At 38.1% G+C, this 13,505-nt stretch overlaps 1 protein-coding gene across 1 annotated transcript in view; it reads right to left on the reverse strand.

Annotated features, from left to right (window-relative positions):
• The window catches only part of RASA3 (RAS p21 protein activator 3), a 99,219-nt gene that overhangs the window by 10,867 nt on the left and 74,847 nt on the right, over positions 1-13,505 (reverse strand). Inside the window, exons 8-17 of the mRNA XM_009276089.2 lie at positions 12,689-12,793; positions 12,031-12,187; positions 11,081-11,229; positions 8,963-9,077; positions 8,007-8,081; positions 7,362-7,485; positions 6,075-6,181; positions 5,349-5,426; positions 4,314-4,391; positions 3,689-3,762 (exon numbers count right to left, since the gene is read on the reverse strand). Of these exons, the coding sequence (XP_009274364.1) occupies positions 3,689-3,762; positions 4,314-4,391; positions 5,349-5,426; positions 6,075-6,181; positions 7,362-7,485; positions 8,007-8,081; positions 8,963-9,077; positions 11,081-11,229; positions 12,031-12,187; positions 12,689-12,793 (1,062 nt within the window). The remainder of the gene's footprint in view (positions 1-3,688; positions 3,763-4,313; positions 4,392-5,348; positions 5,427-6,074; positions 6,182-7,361; positions 7,486-8,006; positions 8,082-8,962; positions 9,078-11,080; positions 11,230-12,030; positions 12,188-12,688; positions 12,794-13,505) is intronic.

A 13,505-nucleotide genomic window follows, 5' to 3' on the forward strand; every position in this document is an offset into this window, starting at 1 on the left:
ATAGATTTATACATATATACATATATACACACACATACATGATGGCACTTGTGAAGCTTTAGGAGGGGACACACAGTGTTTTCTAATTATTGAGGCCTTGTCTTGACAAGGAAAGGAAAATCACATTTGGATAGGTTTAGTGCATCTGTTAGTTAAGCCTGTCCTTTTTCCAGATCTATATAAGGGGCAAGACATGTAGCTTGACTTGTAGTCTACATAGGGGCTCTAGTTAGTTAGCTGAACTGCAGCTTGTGCCCTTTCCTCAGTTACAAATCCAGCTAAATGGTTTCCTACTACAGCAGAGAGGGCAAAACACGGTTAGCACTGCTCTGCTAAGCTTGACTTGTTAACTCTACAAGCTTTTTTTATTATTTTTTTTTTTAAAGCTGTGAGAAAGCTCAAAAGGTTTAGAGTATGTTTAATAATTAAAAGGCAGGTGTAAGGCCTCTGGAGCACAGGGATTGTACCCTTACAAGCTTTAGTCACTCTCAAGCTCTAGAAACAAAATCAGGATGTTCCACAGCTCCATTTGCAATTGCACACTGATGCTGCAGTTGGAAACACATTTTAAATAACATACAAAGCAATCTGACAGCTGAAAGCTAGAACCCCCCATCGCCCCCTTTTTTGGCAGAGGAGGGGCATTCATTTAGTGAGTTGTCAGTTTTAATAAATTTCAAACTTGAATTAGCTTACAAGAAACTGTGATGCACCCACCACCTTCTTAACCACTAAATCAGTCCAAAAGCTTCAAGGTGACTTTGGAAACCCTAGTGGCTTCATACTGCTCAGCATCACTTTTGGTGGAAAAAAATGCGTATGCATATGCAGTAGAGAGTTGATAGCAGCTACTCTACATATTTCATTAACTATTGTGCCAAATACAGAATTGTACAACGGAGCCAGTAAAAACTACTTACTACAGAGTAGTTTTTATCAAGTAGAAAGGCACTATGCAGCACAAAGAGCACACAGAGAGAACAGCGAATGATTTGGTTGAAGATTTTCAATAGCAGACCTAAAATGCTTAGAACAGCTAATACTGTTTCTCGCTTCTGGTATCTTCAGTCAGAAACAACTACATTGCATCCAATCGAACCGCAGGTCTGTTTAAAGCTCAAACAGAAACTCACGTTCCTTCAGACTTTAACTGTTTTGTAACCAGCTGTGCTGGTGCCTGCTGCCCATTCCAAGTTGTGCTGGCAAAGGCTAACAAGGACTGCATACAGCGACAGATTTTTTTTAAACCAGTTATAGTTACACACCTCTCATTCTTAAAATGGTCAGACAGTTACTGTCTCCGTCCTTATTCTTGGCTTACTTGAGAAATATTTAATAAAACCATATCATTCAGGTCATCACCAGGCCCACTGGCAGTAGTCTTCGTATTTCAAGGTTAAGGCAAATTTCAAGGGAAGAGCAGATATCCTTGGGCTGGACCATATGCTCTTCAAGTTAGTTTCTCTTCCTTCTCATGCCAACACTTAAAACTGCAAACTCCTACAGAGCATCCCTCTTTGAAAAATGCAAACTCCATACTGCAGAGCTAAGAGCACATTTCTAATTAAATTCTTCATAGCTGACATAGCCAAGAGAAGAATGTGCTTTTATTTCCCACAGACAGGTGACAAGAATTCAAAGCCACAGAAGTTATAAGGTGAATTTAAAGGATTTCTTTGTTTCTAACATTTGCAGAATGCGCGAGAAGTCAGAGCAAATAGTCCAGAAGCACAAAGTGGAAAAAAGTCTAAGATAAAACCCATTTCAGTGCTGGGTGGTTCGAGATACTGTTTCTTCTCATGTTTATGGTAGACCTGAGTTTGGATCTGCCTTAGCCTTGCTTGGAAGCATCAGCATGCCCCTTGCACCTACAAGAATGGTAGGACTAGTTCTCCTTTTAATTCCCTTCCTTTTGGAAAGAACCAGGCAGACAGCTGTTAAGCAGTGATGGCATGATCAATGCCAGCAAACCCAAGTGCCAGTGACTAATTTTTGCTACTGTACATTCATTCAAAACTACATATGCTATAGCTTTCCATCTAGATACTCTTAATAGAAGCCAAGATAGATTAAAGAACCAAAAGCAAACAAAAACATTGCAAAGGCAAACAGAAACCCCACTAACCAGCCAATCAATCTGGAGAAGAATCAAATCAAAGGCTGTGAAAATTCCCACCCACTCCCCATGATATAACATGGCAATAATGCAACATGTCAGGAACAATAGTCAGCTGAAGGCCACTCCTTAACCTTGAGAACAATTTACATGAATGCTACTTAAGAAGTGTCTAGAAAATATATTGCCACTTCTTAATCACTTCCAGTGAGTTCACTGGGATCTATACACTGAATATTAAGCAAATCCCAGTGCTGCTTGGAGCGTCTGCCTACAGATAAAGTCCTTTATTCTCTATTTACAGCAGGTTTTTTTAAGGAAAGGGGAAAAAAAAAAAAAGGAGTTGGTCAACGTCAAGAAATAGATAACAAAATGCTCTCTGCTGGGTTTACACAGGCATTTCAGGATTGTTAAACAGAGTACTTCCACCCCGAAGTTAAGTCGGACAAGTCTATTGCTGCGAAGGAAGGACATGCTGTCAGCCGGTAGCTACAGCAAAGCACCAACTGCCCCTACCATCTTACCTGCATGAACTATTACCATCAACTTTCTTTACTGTTAGTTTAAGAGTCCTTATAACAGCAGCCACAGGCCGAGCAAGAAAAGACAGAAAATAAATCAGACAGTAGCAAAAGAAAGACAGAGGCAGAAAAAATAATGTTTTAGAGTTAGAGGGAAAATGTTACAAACTATACAGTTATTTTCAAAAACAAAAGAATGATAAATGTACAGAATTAAAATAGACAAACTTGCTTCTAGGGACAGATGATCATCAGAGAAGTGAAGTGAACTGCAGAGGTTAAACGGAAGGGGCAGTCATGTTTTCACCGAACACCTAGTTTTTGCATGACTTAAAGCTACCATGAAAGCTTACTTTCAAGCAGCAGTTCAGCTTACTGAGCTCTGACAGGAAGAATTTGGATTTTTTACTTTCTTCCTCCCAGCTCAAAGAAGCTGTTTCCACAGTGCACTTAGATGATCTTAACCACTCAGTTTTGTAACACAAAAAATGCCAACAATTAGTATCTAAACCTAATACAGCATATCGAACATGCTTCCAAAAAAAAGGAAAGGTACTAAAACTAGAAACTGTTCCAAGTGCATCACAAATTTTCCCTGAAATGGCCATGATAATGATTAGCATATGGATCTTACAGGGCAGCAAAAGCAAATTCCATTTGCAGGCTTTGCCCTAACTAAGATATTCAGTATCTGCCTTCACAGTGGAATTTTACAGCTTTTGTTCACTGGAGTTCAGGAAAAAAAAAATCAACTTGATTTTAACACAATGCTGATTTAAGTTTCTTTTGCCTTAGCTGTGCTAACTAAGTTCTACAGGCTTCTTTTTCCTTCACTTATTTCAAAACATACTTAAATTAAGAAGTTTACATCAAATGGAAAGATGTTAAAATCAGCTATAGCAGCCACGGAGAGTAGAAATAGCAACACAAGAATCTTCCTACATTCTTCTCTGAACACATGGATGGAATAGGGACGGCGGGAAAAAAGATAGCTGCCTTAGAATGGTAGCAAGCACACAAATAGAGGGTTTTGTTGCACATGCATGCTTACCCTTCTTTAAGCAATATAGGTTGCTCTATGCTCTTGTGATCTCTCCTTCCCGAAGATGAAATTAAATCTAGAAACTAAAAGGTGAACAAAAAGCATAGATAAAAATTACAGTACCGCACTACCCAAATTAAAATCTCTAACATTTGTACAGCACAGAGCTACAAGAAAATATTGTAGAAGTAGTTAAACAGAAGGTAATGGCAGAAGCTTGAGGAATTTGAGAGGTTTCCTGGGTTGTAAACTAAAAATAGCACAAATGCTCTTAAGCAGAAAAACTGCAGATGACCAACACTTCTTGTGCTTCTCCTTTGTTATACGTCTCTTTCACTTCCTTTTGGACTAAGCAATTTTCATCACAGATCTGCAGCATCCTATGAAGCATGCACACGTCTAAAGCTCTAAGCAGCAGCTTGTAATCCAACCTAATTATTAAGTAGAAGTAGATCCAAAGAGATTTTACTATTAACATTTGATAAAAGTTTCTTGAATATTACAGTTATCAGCAGTCTGCTTTTTCTAGCACACGCTTCCTGGTTTACAAACAGTATGTATTATATTCTAGGATTCCGAGCATCAGCTTCAACAACACAGCAGGATTTTCAGAACATTCACATGCATTACTTACATTTTTTACTGCATCTGCATATTTTTGCTCATTAAAATAGTCATAAAAAGTAGCCATGTACGATTCCTTGAAATTGGCCTGAAATACAAAGCCAAAACCATGCATCTCATAATACAGTTTATATAGAAAATATTATTGTTAACAGCAGTAGACCATGAGGCAAGCCATCGCAGAAAAGAGGGGGTTTTTTGGCCAGAGATAAAATAAGCAAAGCACTATTTTCATGTTGTACAGCACACATTCAGTAGTACCAAATTTTTATCTCAAAAAGGTAGCAGAATGCATTTCGAATGTTCAGTTACTACAGTTAATAATGCATTCTTCAAAAGCTTCAAACTTCTGCTTTGGTTTTTAATCTTGGTCCTAAAAGAAGCTGACAAAAAGTGTGAGAGAAGGAATTCTAGTGTCTCAAAGGATTTGTAATTGAGGTACAGATTCATCTACAGTTGCCTGCATGAATCCTAACTAGACCACCAGCGACCCCAAATTATCACCAGATATAGCAGTGTGGTGCCTTAGGTACACAAGTTTTATTTCAATCAAACATCCAGAGCATGGGAATTTAGATCTAATCTCACCACTGACTGGCAGAAAACTGAACTGGTATGAAAAGAAAAGCATAGCCCTTCCCCCTACTGGGCGACTCTTCTCAGTTGAGCCTTAAAATGCTGAAACAATCTGTAAAGCCCTGTAGAGCTGCTATCACATACTGGAGGCAAGTAGGGAACTTCACGGGTTTTCCTGATCACTATCTTTCTTCCAGAAGGAAGGAATGAAAACCCCTGGAACAGACTTCTAGGTTGGTCACACAATTTTGCTTTACTGAAATCTAGTTCAGATTAAGATAGATTTAGTTTTTCTGTGAGCATGAGAGGCTTATAATCAAAGCAATCAAAACCAGTTTTGCATAAGCCTAGTGCAACTCAAGCATTTTAAAGGCTTAATTACAATGAGTGAGAAAAGATTAAAAAAAAAAAAAGAAAAAAGAAAATAACTTTCCTGAATTAAGCCTTTAAATGAAAATGGCGTACTTACAGATTTAGATTTTGATAGGCTGCCTAGCGTTTGAATGGTTTTAGAGATAAGTGTCAAAGTTCGAGAAGTCTGAGGATCCTAGGAAAGAGAACAATATTATATGGACTAGCTATTTAAAATATGGAATAGAGGAAGGTAAACTACATTTCTTCTTTCTTATTTCACTTGCAGAAAAGCAACATAAAATTAGAAAAGACCCAATAAAACACTATAGGAAAAAAAGTCCCTTTTTTAAAAGGCTTTTGACTCTTAAGCCACCATGTTTCATAGCTACCCTATTGCTCTTCAGAGAACCAAAGGCAATCACTTGCAAAACAAAAATAGAGATTTCTATCTTGAAGACGGTTCAGGTCCTCCCCATAAGAACAACTACTAAAAGTCTTGGATAAGTTGCTTAACATCCAAAACATTTCCAACATTGCTGACAATCAATCCAGCATTAATGTAATGCGGCAAAAATGAAGCAGTGACCATCTTTTCCACAGCAGCTTAGACCATCTGCTTTGTTTGTCCTCAAATTTCACTGTTCCTCCCATACCTCCCAAGTTCTTCACATACACAGTCATTCAACATATGCTTCATATCCAAGACAGACATAGCAGATCTTTGAGCTAACAAAGGTACTTCTCCTGAAGGCTATTAAAAGAACTGAAGAAAGAATCTTGATAGACAGACTATGGTGACAGAACCGTATACACAGCTAGAAAAAATTGATACAGTACTTACTGGGTGGTGTGGTGTAAGCTGAAAGAGGTTTGGAGAAAGAATGGCAGGAGCAAAGAATCTCAGGAAAATAAAGCTGCTGACAGCTGTATACCTCACATCTAGGTCACCTATTAAAAAAAAAAAAGACCTCTACTCAGCATTTCAATAATCCTTCCTTAAAAAACCTCTGAAATTATCAGAATGCGTTCAAGAAAGCTAACTCAAGCATGTGCTGGAAATGTATGTATTTGCGAGTTACAGGATTAACTGATGATGGAGGATTTGGAGCCAGAGAATAGCTAGCATAAACCAAGGAAATGTCAATGACAGCCTTTTAAAAAGAAGCGAGTTCATGACACAGGCTACAAGGAGAACACCGTTCACTTTTCCACTGCACAGGGAATTTCATACAAACATCTGCTATTCCATCTATGCAACTAAAGTATGATGAAAAACTTAAATAGTTTATGAAACTTCAGCACAGAGGCCAATTCTCAGTTATCTAGTTACAGCCCTGAGCACAAGTGCTATACACTCCTAATGTATCTATTCCAGTTGGTAATTACAGAAAATACAATTTATTTATATATTTTTACGTAAAATAAAGAGCACGACAGCACAATCAATGGCTTTCTGCTTGAGCTTCTCTACTATGAAGTGACTGTTTAAAAGCTGAACTCCTATTACTTTCTCGAAAACTTCCTTACTGTAATCTGCTTCCCTTCATGAAAATACACAGGTTGGTTGTTTTGCTCAATTCTGGTTTTATATTGCTTGCTTATTCTCACAGAGCCAAAACAGCTAGGAGGGAGCGGAAAGAATTCTCTCCTGACAGCCAGAAAACCTCTGCAGCACATGGGCCTCCCAGGGCAATGAGCTTGCAATGACTCCGATAATTTATAGATTGGCCTTTATTACAGATTGACGTATGAGCAGAAAATAATTCAGCTGCATGGAGTCTGCAGAACGAGCCATTACAAAAACTTGAACATTTGAAAACTGAGCATACTTAGCAACTGTTGAAACCATAAATACATACCATCACAATGCTCTTTTTAAATGCTGTTTTCCTTTTGTTTTTCTTGAACAAAAATATGTTTAAGAAAAACTCATACAATCGTTAAAAGTCATGCTCTTTGTGGAATGAATAATCAAGGAAAAACCAGCATTAACACACACTCCAAATGGTATTTTGGATAAGCTGCTGTTCAATTCCTAAATCCATCATGGATCATGCAGACTGCTAGATTACACCTACATTTAGAAAGCTATCAGTGATGTAAAATAAAACAATATACAGAAACTCACCTTGAAAACGTTTGGCAGCTGATTCTCTCAGTGAAAAGAAAATATCGCACATCACTGTAGGGCAGCTTACACCAGATTTTGTAATTACAGTAAAAATGCGATCAACATATTGCCTCAGATTTTCCTGAAAAATACAATGATTATGACGAAATTAGTATCATTTTCTGTTGTGGAAAGCGGTATTATTCCTGGTTTTATTCATAATGGCATCATCAAAAGATTCTCACTTTCAACATTACATACTTGCAAAACAATCTCACACTCAATGAAACTCTCTTTGGTAAATGCAGATATTCAAGTACAAGAGTAAAAATATTATTCCTATCAAAACCAAACATCAAGTGATATGGCTGTATGGCATATTGTTCCTTTTCGTAGCACCATTTTCTACGTCATCAGCAGAGCCACAGGCTAAGTTATGCTTGTCCTCAAGGGTGGGGGGAGAAGTGATTAACATTCTACAGATATTGTATTTATAGCATAACGTAAAGCCGTTGTAAAATAATTATAACAGTTTGTGGTGTTAAGAAAGCTTCCAGTGTATTCTAATGAATGACAAAATTATTTGTAACATCAAACATCTGAGGACCTCAGTTAAACGTGATAGTGTAAACAGAGATTATATCTTCAAAATCTAATGCATACCCTGTTATTTTCCAGGTTTTCACCATCTTTTAATTTCACAGGATCAATTTCACAAGGTTTATGGACCTGGCAGATCTAGAAAAAAATATAGTGAACAATTAATCTATCACTTTACCTTCAAGTAGAAGAAGTTTTTTAAAAAGCGTAATTTCAGTTTTTTGGGGTAAAAGGCAAAAGCCAGCTTTATAAATTGAATTTTTTTGTTTGGACAAAGCATCAAAGGTAAACTACACGTGATCTTTATTTTTTTCCCAACAAGTAGCATTAATTCGTTCTACCCTTTCCTTCAACTGAAATGAATTGTTTGTTAGACTCTCTCAAGCAAGGCTGTTCAAGAAAAGTCCTATTTTGCCAAAACAGTCAACTCTGAAAGTATATCTATATTCTTTAAAAACTTGACATTTTTTGATGAAACATTAAAACAACAGCTGAAGAAATTGTCAAATCATTTAAAGGAAGTCTGTGGTCTGAAAGTATTGCCCAATTACTGCACTAAAATACCCACACCCACCATTCTGGACTGGGTAGATAATAAGCCATTGTTACAATACATGCATATCATACACAGTTATCTAAGAATAATTTTATTCCTTTATACCCACTGGACAAAATGTATTACTTATAGCTTCCCAGCAGCTTTCTGCTGTATATATTCTTTATTCTCCTAAGTTATTACTTTATTAATTTCTCAGAAACAATAAATGTTAGATTTTATAAAACAGAGTAATTTAGTTAAATAAATGGAAATTTCCTTTTCCTTTAATACAATCCAACTGTTTCTGAATTGGGTGACTCAGCTGTGGCTAAACTAACACACAGGATTTTAATGTAGAAACAGGCTCTTAAGCATTATTCCCACAAAGTCATCTTAAAATGGGAAGGAATAAACAGTATCTGCTCCCTGAAGGCCTTTTACAGTGACATTTTATCAAATAAACAGTCTAAACTGCTCTTACCTCATCTATAATTGGCTTTAGTGTAACTTGCAGATAATGCATCCCTGCCAGTTTCATTGTCTCGTCAATGCACTTGGAAGTTAACGAGTTTCCTCTGAAAATGGTGTTTGGATCTCTGGAAGTGAACAATTTTCTGTAATTTAGTCTCTTTGTAATAAACTGCTAATATATAGAAATAAAAGAAGTGGTGAAAGGTGATGGAAATCTGAGTTTGAATGCACAAACAAAAACTCTCTTTGACACCAGCCTGCCATTAAATGCAGTCACGTAGTATGTACTGCACTTCCAGGTTGTAACAGAAAAGCAGTAGTCACAGTAAGTCCAGAGGGAGGGACTACAGATTTTTCTTCTTTGTATTAGCACAGTGTGCTCAGTGCGCCATCCAAACACACGGCAACACGCAGGCTCAAATCAAAGGGGTTTACAGTATCAACGGGGAAAAATGCGCCCGCTTCCACGTGGTACTGAACAGTGTTAATTTGAGTAAGGGAAGGAGGCAGGATTTTAGTCTCACAACAACACTGGACATTACACGTCACCTACTACCTTCTCCTGTGAAATGAGTGCTTGTAAGCCAGGAGGGAGATGAAAACACCGGCTCCAATGATGTAGCCATCTTTTCTAAGTGACTTACAGCACTGTCCTGTGATAACACTATTAAACACAGTGCAGATCCCAATTCTGCCCCGAGAACTGTGTGGACAGCTGATGCCATGCAGACTCTCATGGTTTTCTGAAAAGCCACTTGCACAGAATTCTTCTTGTACTAGACATATGGCCACTGTGATTTGTTAAGCTTTAGCTAGCTGCACTATCATGTGTACTTTTATTTTTTTAGTATTACTTGCATTTTGAGAAGGCAAGTAATTTCATATTAATTTTGTGCCTGCAATTCCTTGTATAGGAACGTTATGCAGATAGGTACGTAATCAACAATCTTATCTACAACCCATATGATCAAAACCTGTGCCTACTGATAGCAGATCAAACTTGGACATGGAGTTATTTGCTTGTTCTTGTACACACACTGATGTCTTTCCTATTGTTTATAGCTTACTACAGTTGTACCCATTTACAAGTGGTGAATAACAGGATGAATTACTTTGCTGGATTCATAATTTTGTTTCCTAAAAAAGTAAGCTCACTGCCTGTTACAAATGCCAGAAAGCCCTGAAAACAAACACCAGCTTTGCTGTTTTATCACAGGAACATGACTGACTAGGGAGCAGCAAATTTCCTCATACTGCAGCAACCAAGCTGCAGCAGCCAACCTGCAGCACAGAAAAAATACACCTGCCTACAGGAAGGAAAACACTCTATCCCTCAGACACTCTGAAAAAAGCCAGCCCACATGAAGAATTTATTTTGTACTGAGGAAGCTGTTACTTTAGAGTCAACATCTGTCATTCCCCTTGACTCCCAATTGTCTCTTCTACTGTCAGTCAAGAGCATGACTACATAGGCACGCGGCTTGTGGCAACAAGTGTTCTTTAGGACCTGCCTGGTGTGAATACTAGATCTTACACTATGAAACTGTCAGCACACCAGTAAGTCAAACAAGGGACTTATAAGAAGTGACCACAAAAAGATTTTGTCTTCTGCTATCCACTGCCAGATCCAATCCCATCTTTGTTCTTTAGCCCTCTAATTGGAAAAATTAGACACACAGCTTGCCTTAAATATTCGTGATTAGGAAGAAACTTGCTTTTTGTTTTGAACAAATTCAACACTTTTACTCAGCACTGTATGATTTATTGGCACACTACAAAGCTGAAATGATTTCATATGAACAGCTGAAGGTAATGTAGGATTTCACAGTTATCATCAAATATAATTAAGACTGAAAAGAGTGAAAATCACTGCTCTCAGACCTTACAATAGTCTTGCAAGTAGATTTTGCAAAACATGATGGGAATTCCTCCTAAAATCAAACTCACCAGATCTTCAGAGCAGTGAATGCATTCATAAAGAACTCTGCCACTCAGCTTGGAGGAACAGGAACAACTCCAACAATTTCTTTTGAAATGACACGTAATTCTAGAAACTGAGTGGAGGATCCTAACACTAGCCAACGCAGAGTAGGTATGTTTGATAGCAATTTGGTTTTTTGGTACTTACTGAGTTCTCTTCACTTCAGCATTCGCAATGGCACTTATGAAAGGCACAATCCTGCCATAGTGTAAGAAAAGCCTGACAAGAGGTATGGCTGCTTCGTGTTTTTCTCTGCAAACTTCACCCAAAATGTGTGCAGCTGATGCTGAAACAGGCTGAACAGTGGAGAGAAAGAAAAACTTTGAGAGATCTTTCTAGAACAAGCATCCTTTCTTACTTTTCCCATTAGCTCCTTAATGCAGAACCCCACCCAACAGTTGCAGTGGCCAGTTACCCAAACATGCCTGTACAGAACATGGGTGGGCATTACATTCTAGTTTTTGTTGGCTGTAACTTTTGATCGCAAGAGGGCAGCAATTTAAAAACTATTACAGTACAGTCTCTTCCCCCCCCCCCCTTTTTAATAGCTGTCTTTTCACTGAATGTCACTGTTGCCTGGGGAGCAAGTGAAGAGGAAGAACTCTAACCCTTCTCAATTTCAAGCCACAGTAAGTACAGAACCCAGTTCTTGTACTGAAAAAATAAAAGCATTGTTACAACTGCTAAAAGTATACATAATGGCAGACATGGTCCAACCATCTGATGTTTCAGGATTAGTTCTTGGTTTGGGTTTGTTGGGTTTTTTTTAATTATGCCAGTAAACCAATTGATCAAACTGAAGTTTACTTTGCATTTTCACACGTAAAATAAGAAAGCCACGAAGAATATGCTGCTGTTAAAACCACTGGTGTTCCTGGGTGTGCCTTCACCCACCATACTGTATGCAGATAAAGATCTCTTCTGCAAGGACTGAAAACAAGCACCAGGGATATGCAGAGCTTAACAAGGCCCTCAGGTCGGAAAAGGAAGAAGCTGAAGTCTCTGCTAATTACACAACTATGGTGCCAGCAAGACAGTGATGAACATTCAGAGAGACCCCTGTGAGGATGATCTGCAGGTAAACAACAGCAAATTACCTCGACATCTGCAGATTTTAGCAGGAGGTCTCTAAGTGGACTGTAATAGTCTGAGGAAAAAACATGGTCCTCAGTGTAAACCACATTTAACCTTAAGGAACCGAGGTCATCAGGTTTCAATGACTTGTTACCATTATCTCTGGGCTGCAGGAAATACCTGATACGCAAAAAATAAGACAGAAAGTTTGTGCTGAAACACAAGATTATCTCAGGTTATACATGGACTTATATAAAATGTATAGATGGACACAATATTTATGTATGTATCAAATTCTTGAGAGTTCTGAATCAGACTTTTTAATTAAGTTTGCCAGTCTATTTTGCACCAACTGCAACATGGGAAGTTCTGATCATAGAGATTTATGTAGATATGATTAAAAACCCACATACTGAAACTGTGGCACTGCCGATGAACTGCAGTAAATAATATCATCAAGCCAATGTATTAGAACTCCCACATGCAATACAGAGGCAGACTGAAATCTCTAATCACATTATCAAAACTTGTTCTTACATTTGCTAAGATTACTTTGGCTCGCTTACAAAAAAAGATACAAATTAAATCCATTTAAACTTTATCACATAGCAGTAATTACTCTTAAGTCTTCACAGCAGACATATGTTTCTACTTATTCTCCAAAAGAAAAATGTCAAATACCATGCTTCGTAAGAACTAGACTGTCGGAGGAATTTCAAAGGGAGTCTCAGTTCTCCTAGAAACTCGTCTCCAAACTTCAAGTTACTGGCATTCCAAAGATCAACTCTGTAATAAAAACAAATAATTTGAAGAGATTCATAATAAATAAAAAAATTAAAACCAAATAATCCCAACCTTGTTTTCAATTTTTTTGTTTTTTTCCCCTCAAGCCTATGAGTTAGAAAGCCTTGAAACTGTACAATGGTTTCCAAACAGTAAAGAGACAACCTTACCTTAGATTTCTGGAGCCTTACAATTCACATCCATGAAACATCAGTGAAAAAAATAATCTAGACTACCTTTCCCTCATCTGTACTGTTTCCACTATCCATATTGATAAAGATTCATGGGGCTGTTTGGCTATCCCAGATAAGAGAAAAATACAGGTAAAATGGACACCAGGGGAAAAAAGCGTAGAGATATTTAAGGACTCCATACTGTCAGTTCCAGTCTAATTTGGGATTTGGAGCTGGAAGCCATTGTGCAGCGGGGTGACTCTGGACTGGAGTGCTGCAATGGATGGCTATAGACTCTTCAGAAAGGACAGGCGAGGAAGGAGAGGTGGGCCCTGTATGTTAGGGAGTGTTTCGGTTGTATAGAGCTCAGAGCTCGTGATGATGGTACGGTTGAGTGTCTATGGGTAAGGATGAGGGGGAAGGCCAACGAGGCAGATATCCTGCTGGGAGTCTGTTATAGACCACCCAACCAGGATGAAGGGGAGGATGAAGCGTTCTACAAGCGGCTGGCAGAAGTCTCTCAATCGCTAACCCTTGTTCTC

This window comes from Aptenodytes forsteri, unplaced genomic scaffold, assembly GCF_000699145.1.
Source record: "Aptenodytes forsteri isolate BGI_AS27 unplaced genomic scaffold, ASM69914v1 Scaffold96, whole genome shotgun sequence".
Lineage (NCBI taxonomy): Eukaryota > Metazoa > Chordata > Aves > Sphenisciformes > Spheniscidae > Aptenodytes > Aptenodytes forsteri.